This window comes from Monodon monoceros, unplaced genomic scaffold, assembly GCF_005190385.1.
Source record: "Monodon monoceros isolate NGI ecotype Baffin Bay Population unplaced genomic scaffold, NGI_Narwhal_1 Super_Scaffold_18, whole genome shotgun sequence".
Taxonomy (NCBI): Eukaryota; Metazoa; Chordata; class Mammalia; order Artiodactyla; family Monodontidae; genus Monodon; species Monodon monoceros.
In genome coordinates, this window is record NW_021703774.1 from 176110216 (window position 1) to 176134037 (window position 23822).

Genomic DNA, 23822 nt, shown 5'->3' on the forward strand with positions numbered 1-23822 from the left:
ATCAACAAGCAATGACGCCCTCAACACTAAGTCATCCAAGGGCCTATGGTTCACAAATGCTCGGCTCAAAGTGGGCTCCCCCTAATTTGGGGGCTGATAGGACTTTTGAGGATTTGGGGGTTAATCTTAATACAGAAAACAAACTAAAGGGAACCTAAAGTAATTTCAACTTGATAAAGGGACAGCATCAGGGTAGCCATTCACCGTTTCCCCGGGGTTCATTATTGGTATGGGAAGTATTAAGAGCGTGTGTGCTGCTGAGGTGTCCTGTTCACTCTTTCCAAACAGTTCATCACTTTCCCTAGCCTACAAGGCTAAAAAATAGCTTTCCGACCTCACCTTCAATGTTGATTAACCTTTATAGACACATTGTGGATCAAAGCCTATACATACACGTACACACACACACACAGAGGCATACCTCGTTTCATTGCACCTCACAATATCGCGTTTCTGACAAATTGGAAGGTTGGCGGCAGCCCTGTAACAAGCAAGTCTATAAGCACCATTTTTCCAACAGCATTTGCCTATTTCACGTCTCTGTCACGTTTTGGTAACTCTTGCAATATTTCAAACTTTTCTATTATTATTCTACGATCTTTGATACTACTCTTGCAAAAAGATTACGACTCGCTGAAGGCTTGATGATGGTTAACATTTTCTAGCAATAAAGTATGTTTTTAATTAAAGTATGTACCTTGTTTTTTAGACATAATGCTATTATTGCACACTTAACAGAGTACAGTATAGTGTAAACATAACTTTTAAATGCACTGGGAAACCAAAGAAATTCATGTGACTCTCTTTACTGCATTATTTAATTTATTGCAGTGGTCTGGAACCAAACCCGCAGTATCTCTGACGTCTGCCTGTACACACACACACACACACACACACACACACACACACACACACACACACACACATATGTGAAGTCTTTGCATAATAAAAGGCTGACCACGCCTGCCTTTTAAAAGCATCAGACGGCAGGCAGGTTCTGTATACTCTATTACATGGGACTGCCTCAAAGCTACTAAATGTGGGCTTCTGCAGGGATTCAAACACATTTAGCATTGTTAAATACAATTAATAGAATTTGAGGAATTTGAAGATTATGCCAAAATACAGATAAGACTCTAAAGGATAAAAGTCAAAACCCCAGTGAAAAGTTGCCATTTGGGGGAGATCCTGCAAAATTACGGCCTTGTGTTCTGATGTTTTCTGTGACTCAGAATTCTTGCCTCAAGCCCCTAATTCCAAGGAGTTACCACTTGGATCTGACTTGAGGCAAGAACAATCCCCCAGAACCTCACAGATGCTTTGAGAAGTGTAACGGCATCAGGGGCAGAAGGGCTCCTTGGTGGGTAGAAAGTTAGAGCAGAGGCCACTGCAGCAGCAACCCTACCAACAGCCCCGGTCTCCCTCTCCTGCCTCTCCGACCCTGCTCGTCTCATCAGGACCATAAGTGGTTTCAGATCCGCACAGACAATCCTTCACAAACCCTGGCCTCCCTGTTCCTTGACCCAATCCCCCCCAGTACCCTTGGACTGTATTTCCACGATCATTCCCAAGACCTACGCTGTCCAGTATGGTAGCCACAAGCCACATGTGGCTATTGAAATGTGCCTAGTCTGAACTAAGATGCTTTGGAAGCATAAAATCCATATCAAATGTCAAAGATGTAGTACAAAATAAAGGTAAAATATCTCAACAATTTTTATATTGATTACATGTTCACATAATACATGGGGCTAAATAAAATATATTATCAAAATTAATTTCGTTTGTTTATACTTTTTAAAAATATGGGTCCTAGAACATTACAAATTACACATGCGGCTCACATTATATTTCTACTGGACAGCACTGCCCTAGACCTTGATGTTAACCGTAACTGCACCCCTTGGTGATACCAGATTCAAGCATCCCACTCTCGGACTGTCCCTACGCCAACAATTCCATGGCCCCACTCCTCGAGTCCAGCGACCCCAGGGCTTCTTGTTGCCCCTCGTCTCCCTCGTGCTCCACTTTTGCTCCCGGCCAGGCTCAGAGTCCACTGCCCACCGTCACATCAGTGCTCAGCTCCCTTGCCCCTCCCTCCCTTCCCAGCACTTCCCTGGCAAAATCCCCATCCCAGGTTAAATCCAACTCTCTGCCCTCTCCTGGCCCGCACTGGGGCAGCAGAAAATACAACTTGAAAGCACCTGCTCCGCTTCCTCTCCTCCCATTTTTGCTTGAACCAGCTGGAATCGGTGACGGTCCTCACCATTTCACTCATCCGGCTCTTATCAAAGTCACCAATGACCTCCACGCTGCCAGATCCAGGGTCAGTTCTCAGCCTGTATCTGACCTGACGTTTAGCAACACTTGAACACAGACGATCACGCTCTCTGCTTGGAAACACTTTCCTTCAGGACACCCCGCTCTCCCCGGTTTCCTTCCCTGGCGTTCCTTCCCATCTCCTTCGCTTCCTTCTCACCCCTCCTCTTACCACTGGGTACCTCCTGCACTCTGTGTCTGAACTTCTCCATCCATCCACACCCACTACGGATTTCATCTATCCCAGAGCTTTAAGAACCTTCGATACGCCGACAACACTGAAGACTGGCTCAAGGCTAGGCCCCTCCTCTGAACTGTGACTGCCTACTGGACACCTCCACGCGGCATCATGAAGTTAACACAGCCGAGACCTTTCTCCTCACCCACCTCCCAGCCTGCTGCTCCCACCGTCTTCCCCATCTCGGTGAATGGGAACTGCATTTACAGTTGCTCGGTGCAAAAACACTGGCATCGCCCCCAACTCCTCATGTCTGCAGAGAGCCAATCAGCTCTCCCTTTGAAACACATCCAGCATCTGATCAGTTCTTGCTGCTCTGGTCCAAGCCACCCCCAGCCCCTGTCACAGTCTCCTCATTGGTCTCCCTGACTCCATCCCTATCCCCCTAAACCAGGAATCAGCAAACTTTTTCTTAAAGAGCCAGACAGTCAATACTGTAGACTCTGCGGGCCAGATGGTCCCTGCTGCAACTACTCAACTTGGCTGTTGCAGCCTGGAAGCAGCCTCAGACAATACGCAGACAAATGAGCATGGCCCTGTGCGAATAAGACTGGAACTTAAACGGACACTGAAATCTAGACTTCATTCAAGTTTCAGGTGCCACAAAATATTACTATTCACCTTACTTTTTCAGCCATCTAAAAATGTGGAAAGCATTCTTAGTTTGCTGGCTGCACAAAAACAGGTGGCAGGCTGGATCTGGCGCTCAGGCCTACACAGTATCGCCGACCCCGGCCCTAGACTACTCTCTGCACTGCATTCAAAGTGATCCTTTTAATCACGTTGTTTTCCAGCTCAAAAGTTCTTGGATGGCTCCCCTTCTCATTCAGTAAAATCAAAGACCTTCCCACGCCCTATAAGGCCCCGCGGGATCTCGCTGCTGACCGCCTCATCTGCTCCTGTCCACTGCTCACTCGATGCGACCATGGCGGCCTCCCTGCTTCTCTTTTGCTATTGCCAAGCCCACATCTACCCTGGGGCCTCTGCCTTTGCTGTTCCCTCTGCTTGGAATACTCTTAGCCCAGATATCTACATGCATCAATGTGTCACTTCCTTCAAATCACCTTAGGAGAGACACCTGCTCCAGCCATGCCAGCCAAAGCAGCACGCGCACGCACACCAATATCCAGGGACCCTTAAAACGGTTTACCTTGCTTTGCTGTTCTGCGTCACACTCACTGTCTTATGATATTTATTTAGGTAGAAATAAACTGATCAGGCAGTTTTTTAACAGGGAGACAAAATAGCATAGTGTTTAAGAGCATGGAATCTGGAGGCAGATTACCTGGGTTGGAATGCCAACAGCACCATGTACTAGCGGTGTGACATTGAGCGAGTTACTTTTACCTCTCTGTACCTCAGTTTCCTCCTCTGTGAAATGGGGACAATAACAGCCCCTACCTCCTCAGTGTTCTGAGCACTGATGAGGTAATAAATGTAACTGGCACATGTAATCACTCAGTTAGTGTTACTTGCTTTTTGTTTATTGTTTACTGACCCTTCCCAGAAAATAAGCTCTTTGTGACAGAAATGGCCTTGATTTGTTTACTGCTTTACTCCGGGCACCTAGGACAGTGCCTGGTACTAGGCTTTCCATAAATACTTATTGAACGAATGTATAAACCTTTGAATTTAAGTCCCTCTCAGAGAGGGCAGAACACTCCCCCACCCCCCAGCACCACACTGATACCAGGAAGGGCAAAGCTTTCTTAAAACCCACCGCAGAAAGAGAAATAAAAACCCTACTATTCCAGGTGTGTTTGCTGATGTTTCTCTCTGTGGAGAAACCTTGAAGTGAGCCATAACCGCCGTGCTCCGAGGAGCACCAGTGTCACTTCGTAAGGGGCCTTCTACGATCTCAAACTGTACTGCAGCCTCAGAGGTCACGTGTTCAGGTCTCTAGCCATACTGGAGAAGAAACAGACGCAGTAGTCAGGTTCAAATTCCGCGTGCAAAATGCCAACCCAGTAGCACAGTTCTGTACAGGCCTGACCAAATTTCCTGGATACAAGCACAAAAGACTGCTTACTCAAAGTAGCCAACATTTAATTGACTTCTAAAAACAAAGAACATCTCGTCAAATAAAAGTCTTTCCCGAGCAAAAAAGGTGGTAAAAACATTTCCATCCACCCGTCATACACACTCAGTCACTCACAACCATCACAGTACTATGGATTCGGCCACTCTCCTAAGAGGACTGAGTTTTGATTTATAAATGGTATTAACATGAGCTAAAGTACTTCCGAGTTCTACCATTCTGGGGACGAGTCTTTAATGTGAAGATACTGATACATATCCTGGTGTCACACAGGCTCTTCTTCCAGTGAGAACCCCCTACTTCCTTTAAAAGAAACAGGAACGATAGGGTCACACACCATTAAGCAAAGCAGACAACTGCCCTCCTGACCCTCTAAGATGTTTCCCTGTGAAATAAGGAACATCTTCAGTATTGGTTCTACCAAGTGGGAAACAAATGAGTGAGATGTAGGTGGTAAAAACACACCTATAGGGCTTCCCTGGTGGCACAGTGGTTAAGAATCCGCCTGCCAATGCAGGGGACACGGGTTTGAGCCCTGGTCCAGGAAGATCCCACATGCCGCGGAACAACTAAGCCCGTGTGCCACAACTACTGAACCTGCGCTCTAGAGCCCGTGAGCCACAACTACTGAAGCCTGCAAGCCACAACTACTGAAGCCCACGCACCTAGAGCCCGTGCTCCGCAACAAGAGAAGCCACCGCGATGAGAAGCCCGCACACCGCAACTAAGAGTAACCCCGCTCGCCGCAACTAGAGAAAGCCCGCGCGCAGCAACAAAGACCCAACACAGCCAAAAATAAATAAATAAAATAAATTTTTTAAAAAAAACCCACCTATATCCATCAGTAGAGAGTTCAGGTGTATAAGTGCCTCCCTGTGCTGAATGCCAGAAAACCGTGTGCCTGGATAAGTAAAAGACTATGAGGAAGGGTAAGAAACTGGGGGTCAAGGAGGGGATGAACCCCAAGAGGTCAAAGTGAACTGCCTGACCCCTGCCTGCACGGCTCTGGCCTCCTGCTGACAGGGACATAGCGGAGCAAATGGCCAGGGTCACTGGGGGCAGGTTTTTCCCCAGAAATGATAAGACCTGAGATCTGTCTTTTCCTGGTATCCCAGTGATGGTTTCGTTTTTTCATTCTGCAGTTGGCTGGTCACTCAGGTCACCGTGACACAGCACAGAGGACACACATGAGGCAGGCAGCACCCGTCCCATCTCAGTCCTGCACTGCTACATGGGGGCAAGAACCTGAAAAGTCAGGATGATAGCGTGCTAATTTAATACTGTATTTAGCTGATGATCCTAAATAACACTTTGTCAGCTTTTGTGATCTAGCACAAAACCACATGCCTTGTGATATACCAGCTGGGCTCTGGTAATGCCCTTGACTTGAGGCTTAAAAGCTTTGGCTGGGACATAACTTTGATGTATTGAATTTCCATTTCAAACTGCGATGATTATCCCTGGCTTTGGCATCGCACAGAGTGCTACCAAAATTAGATTATGGCTAGTTAATAAGACTATCTCTCCCCTCTGGTCCACTTCTGGGAGCACCGCTGCTACCCTCTGCTTTGCTTGTTTGCAAGATCAAAAAGCCATGGCTGTTTAGTTTACAGGATGCGGGGATAAGAACCATCTGCCTGGTCTGGTGCTTCTTTAATTAAAACTTTAATTACAGATGTATCTCTGCACAGATACGTGAAGTCTATCAGCTCCTGTTCTTAATTACCTGTGCTAATGACAGCTGAAAGGAGAGTGAACGTTTGAGTGAACGTTTGCTGGGTGTCTCCTACGTGCCAGCACTTGTGCCACATGCCGTAAAACATGCCAGAGCAGGTACGAGAAACCCAGAGTCAAACGGCCGCCAACAACTTGCCACCCTCCCTGCCAGTCCTCTTCCCATTGCTACGGAAGAAGGAGAAATGTCCTTCGGGCTTCTCCCAGGGGAAAATGAGGGTCGGAGAAGGGTGAAATACTCCAAAGGATCCATAAGAAGAGAGAGGAGAACTCGGCACCACAGGCTGACTAATACCCACGTTCTGTGCGGGCACATGTGTCTATCACATGTGTATTTCTGAACCCACCTAGAGACACGTGTGGAAAGTGGAAAGTCTGGTCTAAATCCTGTGATTCGGAGGCATGTCACCTGGTGCCACGGTAACCAGGGCCACGGTTTCCCAGGGAGATGACACCCACAAACGAGCACAAACAGGAGATGCTGCCCCTTCGCTCCTGACTGAGCAATGATCCTGCTGCCGCCTTGGCCTTCAGTCGCCCCCCTGCTGGCGAGGGCAGATTCTCACTGAAGAATGACAAAAAATAACTTTTCACACTTGGACCATGTTTCTTGGTCTCCTACCGCCTCCACAGGGGTTAAACGCCATCAGAACTGCCCCCCAAGGGGCCTGCTCAGCGCAGGGGCCCCTCCTACCCACCAGCCTACCCATCAGGGCTGGGTATTTCTCTGTCATCTCCCGAGGCACACAGGTCACCGCACACGGCCACAGGGCATCCACGCGCCCCGGCGCTGGCTCTGCTCCCCTCCCCGGGCAGCAAGTCTGGACTGGCTGAGGGCCTCCGGAAAGGGCTCCCCCTCTCAGGAATGGCTCCTCGTCACCAAAATGGGGGGCCTGACCCATGACCTCAGACCTTCAGCAGCAAATACACTAAAAGCCAGATGCCAGTGCCTCTAGAGGGGTCAAGTCCATCGTTGGCCAGCACTCTGTCCTAGTTAGTGACGGCGTTTCTCAAACTGTCATGCCAGATTATCTGAATTTTCAAGACAAAGCACCCAACTTAAGGTTGATGATCACAAACAAAATCTGACAACTTTCAAGGTGACTCAGGGTAGCGCCTTCACCTCTGAAAGATCCCAGGACATACCGAGACGCGTCAACTGCTAGGAACACCTGCGATGTGCCCGACCCCTTGCGGGATTTCAAGTATTTACAGTCTGATGACAGATACACTCAGAAGCATCTGGCAGACGATGGAGAAACAGAGGAAAGATAAGACAGGGAAGGGTTGGGGAGGAGAGGGAAGGAGGGTTGTAAAAAATAAATGCACGCAAGTAGGGCAGAGAAAAGAAAGTGAAAAGGCGAAGGAGAAAGGAGACCGCCCACTGGTTCATTTCGCCCCATGAGCGATCTCAAACCTGGTTTTCGTGATGGTCAGATGCCCACTTCCAGAAGACTACATCCCACCGAAAGGACAGCTGGGACTCTTCCCACAAAAAGGCTGCTGGTTGCTGGTGAGTGCACCACCACACTGGCCCACAAAGGCCCACTGTAGCTTACAATGCAGCTAACTATAGAATTAACGGCACTGGCCCGTGTTCTGGATTAGTGATAGCTTTTCCTTACTTACGAGTAACATAAACATCCTGCATCTTTGTGCTCTGATCGATGGTTCTCTGCTAGAACAGGCAGCTCAGAGTCTGGGATGGGGCCAGTGCTCCACATTTTAAAGCTGTACAAGGGATCCTGGACGTGCAGCCAAGAGCAAGGAAGCCGCTGCTACGCAGCCCCTCCAGGTGCCACGCGAACAGCGGGGCCTTCCTGGTGATGCAGGTGGTGGGGTGCTGGAGGCCTCACTAAGTAAGTCTGGGGCACTGACGGCTGAGGGACACAAATGCATGTGGAGGAGGCCCCTGCAACCAAATGGCAGGATCTCCTGTCAGGGGTGCAGCCAGGTTTGCCGGCAAGCACAAGGCAGCAGGTACCAGAAGGGCAGCTCCTGGATTCAAGTCCCAGTTTTGCAACCTACTAGGGGTGTGACCCTGCACGAGTTTAACCTACCTGAGTGTCGGTGTTCTCAGGTGCAAAACAGGGTTAACAAACACCACCGACCTCATAGATAAATGTATATAATTATGTGGAAACGCTTGGGAATATGTGACACACAGCGGTGACTTTGTCCCCCTTATTCTACTGAGGATGAAGCAGTGAAGCCTCCTACAGCAAGGTAAAAATCTCTCAACACATAAATGCTTTCTGACTCTGTGAAAGCTCACTAGACAGCTGACTGAAGCTGAGAGAATGAGTAAGTGCTGACTAAGTAAAGGATGGGGTCTCTCCCACGGGTCTTTCCTGTGCCTCCATAGCCAAAAATAGCTAAAACAAAAGAACCTATCAACAAAGGGCCAATAAGCTCTTAATTATCTCAACTTTTCTTCCTAAAAGGTTAGGAGCCCAGATTTAACTTGCAGCACCTGAACTTACATTTTTTTAGAGGTGCCTGATTCCCATAAACTATCCAGTGCCTCCTCCTGTAAGCATGCCTGGGCCTCCAAGACAATAGCAGAATACTAACAGGGATACTCTTTCAAGTTTAGTTTTCTGCAAGGTGTAGAAAATTCCATTTCACGAAATTCCATTTCATGGGAACTCCCACACTGCCTGGGTTTCTCCTGGCACGCAGGATCGGGCCCAGATGCCACGGCCATGGCCACACTGCCTGCCGGCCGCTGCTCTAAGTACACACTTGACATGCAGCCGCTCACCTAGGACTCTTCAGGACCCTCTGAGTAGGTACTGTTATTATCAACCCCACTTCAAAGAGGAGGAAGCTGCGGCACAGAGGGGTTAGATAACTGTCTCGATCCGACCACTTGCAAAGGGCCGAGGTGGGATGCGACGCGAGGCAGCCTGGCCCCAGCGCCCACGCTCCCGGCCGCTCCCCAGAGGATGCACTACAGCAGCCTCTCAGCGTGAAGACTGCCGCTGCTGAGAGCACAGCCCTCGCGTGAGGTTTACTTTCAAAGACACCTTTCTTCTGGGTTCCCAGGGTGTCCATCTCGCATTTTCATTTATCCTGCCAACAACCCTAAAAAGCAAGTAGGAGACGTACAATATCTACGTTTCACACAGGATAAAACTGAAGTCGAATCAGTGAAATGTTCTACACATTCCTGTACGTTAAGTGGAACAACTGATTTCACTGTTTTCAACCCTAACGTGGAAGTCTTTTGAAGTCTTGCTATTTGAGTTTCTGAGTTTTGTGTGTCGCTACCTCACAAGATACCCTTGGCACATCCAGAGACCCGGCTGGTCCAAAGCAGGTTTTCTGACTCTCAGCCTAGGGTTTTCTCACTGAATCATGCTCACAGAAACTACATCCATGTGGCTTACAACTCACCAGAATTCCTAAATACTAACCAAATAAGCACTGCTCATTGAAAATAGGTAATGAATGTGTCCGTATACCAGCTCTCTTCGACGTAACTGCAAAATAAAATTATCACAATAAAAACATTTCTCTTGGGTGCCTATTAACGTCTCCTTAGCTCCTACTGGACTTATGAATAAAGTATTTGACTGTCTCTAGAGGACCTAGGAGCCTTCAGGGAGATGTCAAGAGGCCCTGATTCTGTCAACAGGGAGCTTGTGACTCTCATCAGCTAGCTCCCCCTCAGGGGTCGGGCAGGTATAGGGCTGCTTAAGCAAGAGGAGTGCAGAAGACCGCCACTCACAGCCCCTTTCAGCCCTGCGACGCCTGTTCCATAAACTCCAAGCTACACATTCTTCTTCTGGTGCTAGAAGGATACGGAATGCACTCCTATGCAACTCTGAAAGCGTTATCATAAAAAAAAAAATCACCTTAAAATGCAAGGTTGGATAAATAAATGCTCCTAACTTCTGGAACATTCATTCCATGTGCTTTCTGGCTTTGTAATCATGGAATGTTTTACCTACTCATACGTCTCAGCTCTGATATTTTGCAATTCTGTGAAAAGATACCCAACAGGCCAAAGGCAATTTCCCAGGGATGTAAGTATAACAGACAAAGACGAGCTAGTAAGCCTGAAGAAGTGTTCCTAAGAGTTCCAATCTCCACTGAGCAGCTCACTACAACTAATTTTAATTTGTGGTTCTAATGAATGACATAAACTTTTATAGGTATCAACAAAGCTCAGAGAGGACTTAAATCCATTTCAGTGCTCATTTAACAGCTTCAGCTGTGTGCAATTAAAGCATCAGCATTAAATGTTGGAGAATAAAATAATGAGACACTTAAAAAATAATCTGTGCTTCAGCAGGCCATGCTGGAGATTTCACAGGATTTTTTTTTTTTTTAAAGAACATGAATTCTCAGGAATATCTTGTCAGTTCCAAGAATTAACTCAAGTTTCATTTTTTAGATTTCAGTTTTTTTGCTTTTGAATAAGAATTTTTTGAAAAGTGGAATACAATTAAAAATGCATTGTCTGAAAAACAGTCATGAAACAGCATATGGCATAAAGCAATCTGGTATACGGACCATCACAGCTGACTGACCAGGTTTCAGCAGAGACAAAAGGCCACTTTTGATCAGGTTAAAAATGTTGCTCATTCTTAACTTATACCTCAAATAAAGAATAAAATACTGAAGGAGGGGGAAAGGTGAATTTTGGAAATGAGACAACTTTCTTATCTTCCAGTCCGTACATGGAATTAAAGGGCTAAACTTTTCCTCCCACCAACACTTGAAAATATAAAACATAATGTGAGGTTGTAGAATGTGGCAGCTGAGGCCAGTTAAGTTCAAGTTGCCACTATTTCTGAAAGATGAGTTAATCTGCAAAGGAAGGGGTGTGTGGTGATGGTGAGGGGGTGTGTGGTGATGGTGAGGGGGTGTGTGTGAGAAGGGGTGGGGCAGGGGCATGGGGGGGGCGGGGGGCTCTGGGTGTCCGCTGTGTATGCAAGTTATGTGTGAACACCAAGTTCATTTGGCTATTGCAAAACATGAATAGAAGAGGAAATATACTGCATGGGGAAATGCACTCATTAAACTTAAATTTTAAAAGGATGAAAACACAGATTACACTTTATTTTTAAAACTGAAATGAATTTTAATACAGAAAATGAAGACAGCATTTTGCAAATTTATCGCTCAAAGGGGTATCTCTATTTGAGGAAATCAGCGTGTTACACTTTGAGAGATGAAATGTTACAGCTTGTACACCAAAATCAAAAAATGAAATTAAATTAAAAAATGAAATGGTTACCAAGGTAATGCAGGTCAGGGGATCAAAGGTGAAGGGTCACACATTATTAAAAAGAAATCCAAAAGGACGGCTGCATCATGATCTCTGCAAAACAAAGGAGCTCCAGTAAGTAAAACTAATATCTCCGAGAATTTAAAATCAAGTTCTTGAAAAGAAGACTCCCCTGTAATTGAACACAGTCATTCCTGATTCCGTGTAGAGCCATTTTTATTTAGGTACAACACCAAATTTTAATTACCTTTTTGTAAAAATTTAACCATTCAATCATATTAAAACCCCAAATATCCCCCATTATAAGTGACTAAGAAGTGCTGACAATTCCACTGGACCCCACACCCTGTTTTCTGGAAATGACAGTGTTTGTTAAGTTGCCAACATATCAGAAATCTAATTTGGTCACAGCGTGGTGAGTTTTTTTCCTCTCCTCAAGGAATGAGTTCCAAAATTGAGTTTTTGCAAATTTGCTTCATTTGAAGTAGCTGCATAAAATTTCCATTATTGGAACATTTAGTATAACAATGTTCTAGAAGACAGCAATAAAGTGATACATGATAAAATAAACTGTGTAACTATATCTATTAAGATCTGTTCTCACATTCAACTCTCACTGCGGGATGGGGTTGGTGGGGCGGGGACACAACATTTTAAGCAAAATAACTTGCTGTCTCCACTGGAATTACACAGAATTAATAGAAGCTTGACACCAGCAATATCTTAACAACAGAAAAAGAGTATATGACAGTTTAGGCCTCAATTTCCTGTTATTATTTACTCATCTCCCTCATTAACAAACCAAAAAGGACATTAATAAACCTTGAAAGGACAGAAAGGGCTAAGGTTTTGTTTTGCATCATGTGGCCACCACGGATATCATGACAAACATACTTATTAACTTTGCGGCAATAGCAAGCATAACGATTAGGAGTTACAGTAAATAATTTCCATATTCCTTTCACTAGTAAATAAAATGACTACTATTAGTGATCTTTAGTCTCATCTCTGAAACTAAACTTGAGCAGGCTACACTTTCCTGATTTCAGGATCCAAATTCCTTACTTGTTGCTGGACAGGCAACAATAGAAATAACGCCTCTCCATCTACGAGGGTAAACGAGAGCACCACTAGCCAAAAAGAACTGTAAGTACCATTCGTTCTTCCAGTCTCCGAGCTTAGTTTCAATCTTACAATATCTAACATTTGAGTTTACCCTGATAAAATCAAATTCCCCAAATACTTCCATATTAAAATATAGACAACTGCCCCAAAGGATTTTATTAAGAGGAACAGAATACTCTTTCTGGTGGCTTAGAGCAATCAATAAATAAACTCTATAAAGATTTTGTCCCCCCGATTAGGTTTTGTTAAAAAATAACTTGCAGAGCTTCATGCACTAGACACAAGTGTGTTAGCGCCTCAAGGCCACATTTCTAAAAAACGACTTTCTTTTTAAGTTCCAGAGCTACTGAAAAGTAAACTAGCATTTCATTTATCTGGGATGCTCATCTCATGTAAAGTCTGTCACATACGTATTTGTTGCTGGGAGGCATGCAAGCAATTTTGAACACTATAGAAGGAACCAATACCCCATCAAAACAAGGCATATGTTGTTTTAGTAGCACTGTTATTCAGACCACTTTAGCACGTTTGTAAGAAAAGGCAAGAAGCCAGCAAGTATACCGTTAGCCAAGTTTTGTTTTATTAAAATATTTCCTATTAAAAATGAGAAAAAGTATATTCAGATCAAATATATGTACCCCTTCATTATCAAAACACATGTATTTATTAAAAAACTTCTGGACAACAAGAGGAGAATACTTATAGATGCTTCTCGAAATTCTAAATCATTTCTAAAATTCACCGACTCAGAAAAAAATGTGTTAGCCCAAATTTTCTACTAGCTTAAGCCCTGCCAAAAGTTGCACACACCAGCCTATGCCAACATGATGTGATCCCCAAATAGAAGGAACTGCTCTTTGAGGACCTGAAAGCATTACAACCAACGAAATTCCCACAAATAATTTCACGGAAATGAATATAATCTAAGTAATAAACACAAAACAAACAGAACACTCCCCACCTAGGCACTTAGAAGTTCCAACAATTTGAATAAATTTGTGCCAGTAATGATAACATTTCAGGTGATTTAAGAAAATCTGTAATATGAAGGATTTCAGCTAATGTTTTCAAATGTGTTTGCTATTTGGGGTGGAAGAAGGGAAGGGCTACCAGGAAGGAGTTTACCACGTCCCTAATATTCAAGGATCCTAGAATATAATTTAATAAGTAATAAGAGGGCTAGAAACAGCCAGGGGCCAGCACAACTGGGGAGCACGGATTCAGCAGCAACAACAAAGAGCTGAGGCCAGAGCCGCTTCGTGGAGGCAGGTATCTGGGACACACATCCTTCTTCCCACAGAAACAGTCTGACACCTGCCTACTTAACCGGAAGTCTGTTGAAGCAACAGTTCTGCTCCAAATTCTAGAGGCTATGGGACCTGAGGAGCTTTTTGCTTTTTCCCGAAGGGCTGGCCTAAGCTGTAATGTAGGAAACAGAACATTCTACTAGTCCCATTCCTGGGCCCCAGACGGAGTGCCTCAAGGACTACGAATGAACTGGATTCATACATACCAATACATGCAAAGATTCAGGGTGTGTGTGGGGGGGGCGTTCTTTAACCCAAAACAAATCCTAAGTGGCAGAACTAGCATTTTTACATCAAGGGGTAGAGAAGGAGAGTCCTCTTCAAATGACAAGCAGTAACTGAACTAAACAGGGAATGCTTAAAAACCCTACTAACTCCTAAAACCTTAGGAGCATAACTAGTATACCCTATCCTCAAGCTAAAACCGGAAAGAAAACTGTACCACAGGGCTAGTGAGTTATGTTACTGAAATAAGAGACACACCAAGTTTCACTTTCACAAGACCAACAAGTCACTGGAGTTCTAGCAAAGAAGACTTTGCCAGGGAAATTCTCACCCATATTAAGCTCTCACTTCCTGGACAACTTTTTGTAGGGATATGTTTTCCAACATGCTCAATTTGTACTCTAAGTTTTTGGTGGGTTGTTTTTTGCGCTTTTTGCTTTGGTTTGGTGTTTTTTGTTTGTGGTTGTTGGTTTTTGGGTTTGGGTTTTTTTTATTTTGGGCCAAGGACCAGCCAGCATTTATAAGCAAAGAGAATTGGTTCATTTCTCAACTAAGCAGACATAGAACAAAGAACATCATTTCTAATACAGTTAAATCATGACAGAAATGCTGCCATTCTCACCTCAAGCATATTACTTTCAAAACACATAGAAGAACCAGAAAGAAATAAAGAAATAAAGAGCCAAGAAAATTCAGAGAGTCAGAGAACCTACGAGACAGTTGAAGAAACCCATTAAAATAGAGCCCTATATATTTTACTAATTCTTTACAAAATGGCTATTAACTCAACAGAATAATGCTCTCTGCAGCAGAAACTAATCTCATCAAGTGTATTCAGAGAGTAAAAGGAGAAATGTCCAGCCAAAAGTTTATTATAGTGATGAGGCAGAAAAAAATTTTAATCTATAAACATAAATAAATAAATCACCAAAACGTCACTCAATAAAACACGTAATTCACTAGAATAAAATGCACTTGAGCTAAGTATATCCTTCTGTTAAGTGGGGACTATATTTCTTTTACCCTTTCATGTTAGAATTTGTTAGTTTCTTCAGCATATTAGAAACTGCCTGGCTGAAAAACCAAGAAAATAAAAGCATTTGGTCTCCATGTTTGTGGCTCCTCCAAGTGGGGCCCAGGGCAGCACAGCCAGCAAGAGGTACCCCGTCCCTGACCCCCTTCCCACAACAGACACCATCTCTGCCATTTTTTTCAACCTTTCTGAAAATGTATTTCCTCTGTCAAGCTTCTCAAAGATAGTCTGTTCTAAAATATGTGCCTGTTTCTCAAAACATTTTATAAATGATACAGCAACATACACCTACAATCATCATATTATTTCCGTCACAATCCTCAAAAAGAAAACAAAAGCTAAAACTACAAGTTAAATACCTTTCTACCTAGGACTTTATCCTCAACAATATAATTTTTTCCCTAATAGCTTCAAAGATTTCACAAAAGGAGAAAGCAAGTGGGAGGAAGGGGCTGCCATGAGCACAAGGGAACTCTTAAGAGTGATGGATACACTCATTCTGGTGGAATGGTGATGGCCATGGGGTGTGTGCATGTGCACACTTCTCAAAAGTACATGCAATTTATTATATGCCAATTATACCTCAAAAAAGCTATTTAAGAATGGGGTCAGAGACTGAAAAACTCTAAATTCACCAAGCATTGGGCAGAGTACTCAAGCACTGTGTAGAAGGCCTCAGGAGTGGAGAAAAAATTAGCCTTAGACTGAGCACTACTGCAGACCCACCTAACAAAGCAAAACCTTAAAGGTTCAAACTGCTTAAAAGTGACTTAGTTGCATCCCAGAACAAAGTTCAAGAAGAATTAAAGGGTCCTGCTCTCTTAAATCTTGTCTGTCAATCTCCCACCTTTTAATCAGATATGGTTGGGTTTTAGTGAACCATCCTGCTGTTTTCTATTTATTTCCTGTGTTCTTTGTTCCTTTGCTCTTCCTTTCTGCCTTCTTTTGGATTAATCAAGTATTTTTAGTTTAAAAAAAAATTTTTTTAAAGAATGGGGGGCGGTCAAAAGGCAGGGACTTTGCCCTCTCCCTGCACACTTTAAACCACACAGCCATGCTGTAGCCACTATGCAGAAGAAGCCAAGAGTCACAGGGGAGACAGTGGGAGCCACCTTCCAAGCCACTGAACCAACCAATTCTGGAACCACCTGGTTCTGGTCTTCTTAGGTGAAATAATAAAAGTAATCTCATTGTTTAAAATAAATGCATATAGCACAGGGAGATCAGCTCAGTGCTTTGTGATGACCTAGAGGGGTGGGAGGGAGGCTCAAGAGGGAGGGGATATGGGGATATATATATGCATATAGCTGATTCACTTTGTTGTACAGCAGAAATTAACACAACATTGTAAAGCAATTATACTCCAATAAAGATGTATATATAAAAATAAATAAATAAATTTAAAAAACTGGGCAAAGAAACTGGAAAAAAATTTTAAGTGTGTATGTATATATATTTTTTAAAATTTTAATAAAATAAAATAAATGCATAAATACATAAATATTATAAATTTAAAACATTTGATACTGATTACTAGCTTTCATATTAGCCACAAACCTGAAATTACCATACTTTCTAAATTGAAAATCAAGGCACAATATGACAGTCTCTCTAAGAGAAAATCAGCTTTAGACATACTCCTAGCTTTGCAAATGATATGCAAATTCACCAAATATTCTTAAATTTCTTCCTCAGATTTAGCATTTATATTATGTCAACTCTATCACAACTGAGACCCGTTCCTTTCAGGTACTATCCCCACTAGGGAAAAAGAATAATACAATATATGCCAAATTTCCCCAAACACAAATTTATAAGAAATAAAACAAAAGCGAAACAGACCCACCCACTGCTGACTTTATTTCTACATGACCTGTTTTCAAGCTTACTAACCTACACGCAGTGCTTACTTTAATTGCTCTACTGGCTTCCTACAATGACAGTCAGAACGATTAGACTCCAACATTTCCCACTTCCTCTAGTCACTGATTCTCAAGCTTCAGATGAATAAGAATCCCCTATTTAAACCAAGTCATTTGTAAAAATAGTTCTCAAGTCCTTCCCCTAAGAGATTACAGTTTAGTACATCAAAAGAAGAGCTAAACAATCTGCATTAGTAAAACCCCAGGTGAGTCTGACTAGAACAGTCCACAATCCTCACTTTAAGAAAAACTGCCCAGGACTTCCCTGGTGGCACAGTGGTTAAGAATCCGCCTGCCAATGCAGGGGACACGGGTTCAAGCTCTGGTCCAGGAAGATCCCACATGCCACAGAGCAACTAAGCCCATGCACCACAACTACTGAGCCTGCGCTCTAGAACCCACGAGCTACAACTACTGAGCCCGCACACCACAACTACTTAAGCCCGCACGCCTAGAACCCTCGAGCCACAACTACTGAAGCCCACGCCTAGAGCCCATGCTCCACAACAAGAGAAGCCACCGCAATGAGAAGCCCACGCACCACAACGAAGAGTAGCCCCCCTCACCACAACTAGAGAAAGCCGGCGCGCAGCAATGAAGACCCAAAGCAGCCAAAAATAATTTTATTTATTTACAAAAATATTTAATGTTTTATTTATTTATTTACTTTAAAGAAGAGAAAAGAAAAACTGCCCAGGTGGGTCCACCCCATCCTCCAGTCTCCACACACACCCGCCTCCTGCAGACATCCAGGCACAGATGTCAGAGCTGCCAAAGTGTAAAGAAACAAATTCCAGCTGCTATCAGCTTAAGGTGGCCCTTAAGTTTTTAAATGCCAATGGATGCCTAAAAAGTCTCTAAAACCCCAAAGAATAAAGCTATACTGAAAGATAGGGTAGCTATATAAGATACAGGGAGTTCTTTTCCAATTAGAACCAATTCTAGGTTCCAGTAATAGCTCTACCACTTACTACTTCTATGACCTTGGACAAATTATTTAGTTTTTTTAACTAAGTCACATTTTCTTCATTTATAACATGAAGATAACAACATCCCTACCTTATAGGGTTGCTATGAGTATTAATGAAAATAAGTAATATAAACTGAGTAGCATGGTGCTTAGGACTTAAAAAGCAATAAACATAAAGATGTGGCAAATATATACAATGGAATATTACTCAGCCATAAAAACAAACGAAATTGAGTTATCTGTCGTGAGGTGGATGGACCTAGAGTCTGTCACACAGAGTCAAGTAAGTCAGAAAGAGAAGACAAATACCGTATGCTAACACATATATATGGAATCTAAAAAAAAAAAGAAAGAAAAAATGGTTCTGATGAACCTAGGGGCAGGACAGGAATAAAGACGCAGGTGTAAAGAATGGAACTGAGGACGTGGGGAGGAGGAAGGGACGAAGTGAGAGAGTGGCACTGACATGTACACACTACCAAATGTAAGGTAGGTAGCTAGTGGGAAGCAGCCGCATAGCACAGGGAGATCAGCTCGGTGCCTGTGACCACCTAGAGGGGTGCGATAGGGAGGGTGGGAGGGAGACACAAGAGGGAGGGGATGTGGGGATGTATGTATACGTACAGCTGATTCACTTTGCTGTACAGCAGCAACTAACACAACAATGTAAAGCAATTATACTGCAATAAGGATGTTTTTTTTAAAAAGCAACAAACACTGGCTCTGTGATTGCTATGATTATGATGCTGATCATCTTGCATTCTTCTGCTTATCTGATTCTTTCCAAGGTTTACAAGAGGGATACTGCTATCCCCATTTTTTCAGATGAGCAACGGTTAAGGTTCAAGACATAAATCTTAAAAATGTCAGAGCTGGAATTGAAACTCCATCTGTCCAGGTCTGTCCTACTCCACGGCTCTGACCCTGACAGGTATGGAAGGTGTTCCGCCAGCCCTGACAGCCTCCCATGTCCGTGCTCTGCAACAGGGCTCTGCACACTGAGGTTCCCAATCACGTTTGGGGAATAAGGCAATGAATGAATAGTAAGGTCCTCAGGGGCAGCAGAGGGGAATGTACTCTTCTACATACACTACCGTACCTATCCCACCTCCCCTTACACAATGGATTTAGAAGGATACATGTGGGACTTCAATCTGGGGAACCACAGATATAAATTCAAGAACTTGCACACAAAAAAAGGAAGAGTAATGATTTTCCACTCTGCAGTTCTACTCACTAATTTAACTTAAAGACAAACTCATTCGTTCAACAAATGTATATTGAGCACCTAACCATGGGGCAGGCTCGGTTACCAGGTGCCCGGGACGTGTGATGAAGAGCAGAGAAGATGTCCCAGCTTTGTCTATCTTAGCCACTGAGGCGAGGATTCAGACACAGAACAAGTCATTTCAAGCACCACGAGCAGAGTGCAGGATGCTACAGAAATACACAGCAAGGGTACCTCATCAATTCTGCTAGGGGGTCAGGCAATTTTCCCTGGGGAAATAATGTTTAGCTGAGATCTGGAAGATGACAAGGTGGAGAGGGACCATATTCTAAGAAGAAGAAAAAACGACACGTAAAAGGCAACGTGGGAGGAAGAACATGAGTGTAGAAGGAACTCGGGGGGAGAACAGAGAACAAGGGGGGAGAGGCCAGGCAGGAGGCCGGAGGGGTGACAGACAAGATTACACAGGCCTTGAGGACCATGTTGAGAAGTTGGACGGTATCTTAAGTATACGATGGAAAATTATTCAAGGGATTGAGAAATGGGGTACCATAATCCAACTGGCATTTTTAAAAAACCACTCTGGCATCTGGGCGGAGACTGGGTTGGGAGGGGGCAAAGGTGCAAGTAGGGACAGGGGCCAGGAGATCTCTAGAAGCCGTCTGGGCACAGGTAATTGTGGCCTGGACTGGAGAGGTGGCTGTAAAGAGTGATTTAGACTGGAAATTTATTCGGAAATAGAGCTAGTAGTCTTGGATTCAATACATAAAAGATGAAGGAGGTGTCAAAAATGACCTCTGAGGAGCAACAGCGATGCAAGATGGCAGCCACCACGGGCTTGGACAATTTATGAAAACCGAATATACAGCCTTAAAATAGAATGTGGACCTAAATACCCAGAAGCACCCCCCTGTGTAAGATCTGTAACAAAAATTAATATGAATGGAGTTAACAGTTCTAATGGAGTGGTGGACCCAAGAGCCATATCAGCGCTAGCAAAATGGCAGAACTCATATAGCATCAAAGTTGTCCTGCAAGAGCTTCGGCACCTAATGACGTCTAAAGAAAATATGAAACTCCCTCAGCCTCCTGATGGACGGTGTTACAGCAATTAATCAAAAAGAAAAACCACAGGCCCTCCCCTACCCCCCATTCGATTTAAGCAGTCTTCGTTTTCCACTGTAGTAAATTTTCTAGATACGTCTTGTAGCCCTCAAAGTACTGAAAAGGAAGCTCCCATTCAAAGGCAGTTTATCTTAAAGATACTGTAAATGATACTAATTTTTTGTCCATTTGAAATATATAAGTTGTGCTGTAACAAAAAAAGAAAAAATGACCTCTGAGAGGAAAAAAATAGTAACTCTAGATTGGAGAAACCTGATAAGCACTGCCTCAGCCAGGTGATGGAGGTAAGAGCATCACAGTGAGAAGTCTTGTTGATAGCAGGCACCCCTGATAAGAAGAGATGAGAAGGGCTCTGCACCTTCAAGGTCTTCCTTCCCAAAACACATAATCCCAGCCTAATCACAAGCAAAACAGCAGACGAACCCAAACTGAAGGACATCAACAAACACCTGATCTGTCAAGGTCACCAAAAACAAGGGAAGTCTGAGAAACTGTCACAGTCCAGAGGAGCCTGAGGAGACATGATGACTAAATGTCAGGTGGCCTCCTGGATGGGGTCCTGGAGCAGAAAAGGACATCAGGGGAAAACTAAGGAAATATGAAGAATGTGTGGAGTTTAGCTTATAATCCTATATCAGTACTGGTTACTGGCTGGGATGAACGTACCACCCTAATGTTATTAGGGGACACTGGGTGTGTGGTACGCAGGAACTCTGTAATATTCTTGCAACTTTCCTGTAAATCTAAAACTACTCTAAATGTAAAAGTTTATCTTAAAACTGGCCCCCTGGTCTGACTTAAGCACCTGGGAGGTGCCCTTTATTGAGACAGGAGAGACAGACGGGAAGACCACAAGCTCATTTCAGACACATGAAACAGGACAAGATCCTGCACTGGAGGAATCAGATACCAGGTGGGCAGCTCTGGTGGGGCCCTCGGCAGAGAGAGCTGAGCTCAAAACAAATGCAGGAGCCCTCGGCAGGCTGAAACTATGGGAGTGGGTAGGGTCACTGAGAGCAAAAGTTGATATCAGGAGGTGAAGGGCCTCGGTTGCTTCCTGAGAAATATCCACGTTTACCAGTCACACAAGAAGAAGGTCTAGTCTCAAGCCCTGAGGAAATCCCACCTTAGGTGCTGGTAGAAGAGAGCAAGATGGAACATCCAACACGGGGGAGAAGAACCCAGGGGTGCATATGCCAACCCAGAGGCCAAGGGAAAAGCACAGTCAACCTGTGTGAATATGTCTGAGAAATCAAGTAAGCCCTGGAAAATGCTCCTTATCTTTAACAATTCTGAGATCACTAGTGATCTATGAAAGAGCTTTCAGAAGAAGAATGGGAATTAAATTCAGACTGGAATAGCTGAGTAAGAGGTGAAAAAATGAGGAAAGACTAACTCTTACAAGAAGTCTGCCTCTCAGATTTGCACACCCATGGTCACAGCAACATTACTCACAACACCTAAAGGTGGAGGCAACCTAGGCGTCTATCGATGGATGAATGGATAAACAGTGTGGTATATACATAATGAAATATTATTCAGCCTTTAAAAAGGAAGGAAATGACATGTGGATGAATCTTGAGGACATTATGCTAAGAGAAATAAGCCAGTCACACAAAGACAAACACTGTACAATCCCACTTATATGAGGCACTTAGAGCTATCACATTCAGAGAGACAGAAGTAGCAAGGCGTCTGCCAGTGCTGGAGGGAGAAGGGAGCAGGGAGTTAGTTGCACAACAGTGTGAATTTATTTAATGCCAAGGAACTGTATACTTTAAAATGGTTAAGATGGTAAATTTTACGCTATATATGTCTTAGCACAATTAAAACTTTTTAAAAAGAGGTCTGAGTCTCAGAATGTTAAATTCATATCAAGCTATAATGATTTACAATGAAAAATATTTGAAGCTGGATACTTTAACCTAGATCAGCACTTTCCAAACACGTCCCTAATGATGTGTGTCACAACACACACAAGTCACAGATGTTGATCCCCTCATGCTCTGCAAGGGGGCCTGGGCCACCCAGACCCCGGACCAGTGGTCTCTGATCTCAAGAGTACTCATCCATTAATCCCATATGCCTTATAAATACTTTTATTTTTGATGTGTTCTAAGATGTGAGAAAAGCTGAGAAACAATGGCTAAAGAAATGAAAATTACAGATTATTTCAATTCTATTTTCAGTGGCAAGAAAAGTTGCTTTAAATTAGTTTTCTTCATCAACCCACAACTTCTGCTGCCAAAAGGAAAAAAAAAAAAGAAAGATTGTCACCTCAACTTAGAGAAACAAATGAACCTCTACTACAAAGCCACACCTCACTTTCGCTAGATTTTTAAGGATAGAATAGGAGCAACAATTTTCTCTTCACACTAAGTCAGATCAACAAAAACTAAATCAATGTGTAAGGGACAAAAAAAGAAAAAGGAAAGAACAATGTGGTACTGATGCAGGCATAAGATAAGCAGATCAATGAACAGAGAGCATCCAGATACAAAACCGTGTATTTGTGGAAATTTAGCACAAGGTAAAGGCAACATTTCAAATCAGTAGGAAAGGATCAATGATTCGATAATAAGCATCTATTTGGGGAGAAAAAAGAAATAAGAAGCTCTACCTCACTCTGCCAATATATACAAAATGTCTATGTGTATTAAACATCTAAGGATAAAAATTCAAAACAAAGAAGAAAATCCAGGGAGAATAATTAATAACTGGGGTAAGGAAACCTTTCCTAGGTATGCTGTCAAGGCCAGAAAGAGTCAAAGTTTGAAGGCGTGACTCACAGGACTGACGTGAGGACGCAACAAAGACAAGACTGAAATATAGGGCTTCCCTGGTGGTGCAGTGGTTGAGAATCTGCCTGCTAATGCAGGGGACACGGGTTCGAACCCTGGTCTGGGAGGATTCCACATGCCACGGAGCAACTAGGCCCGTGAGCCACAAGTACTGAACCTGCACTCTAGAGCCTGTGCTCCGCAACAAGAGAGGCCGCGATAGTGAGAGGCCCGCGCACCGCGATGAAGAGTGGCCCCCGCTTGCCACAACTAGAGAAAGCCCTCTCACAGAAACAAAGACCCAACACAGCAAAAATAAATTAATTAATTAATAAACTCCTACTCCCAACATCTAAAACAAAAAGAATTGTTTAAAAAAAAAAAAGACTGAAATATAGGTTTCTAGCCAGGAAAAAATTATACATACACACTTTTTTAAGAAAAACACATAGAAATCAGAAATAAAAAGGGTGAAGAATCTACGAGAAAAAAGAACAAAAGAATGAACAGACAATTCAAAAAAGTAACACACGTGGCCA

The 23822-nt window shown here is 43.5% G+C and overlaps 1 protein-coding gene and 1 pseudogene across 8 annotated transcripts in view; one reads left to right on the forward strand and one right to left on the reverse strand.

The window, feature by feature from the left end:
- Positions 1–23822, reverse strand: part of CAMTA1 (calmodulin binding transcription activator 1) — an 823330-nt gene that overhangs the window by 722713 nt on the left and 76795 nt on the right. Inside the window, exon 3 of one of the 8 annotated variants that reach the window (XR_003794291.1) lies at positions 11368–11661. The exons of 6 other annotated variants lie outside the window; for them this stretch is intronic. Coding sequence is in view for 1 of the 2 variants with exons in the window: in XM_029227286.1 (XP_029083119.1) it covers positions 11653–11661 (9 nt within the window). In the remaining variant the exon portion in view is untranslated. Of the gene's footprint in view, positions 1–11367; positions 11662–23822 lie in introns of those variants that run through there. One more of the 8 variants, XM_029227286.1, reaches the window with a different exon arrangement.
- On the forward strand, positions 19014–20541 carry LOC114898912 (annotated as a pseudogene).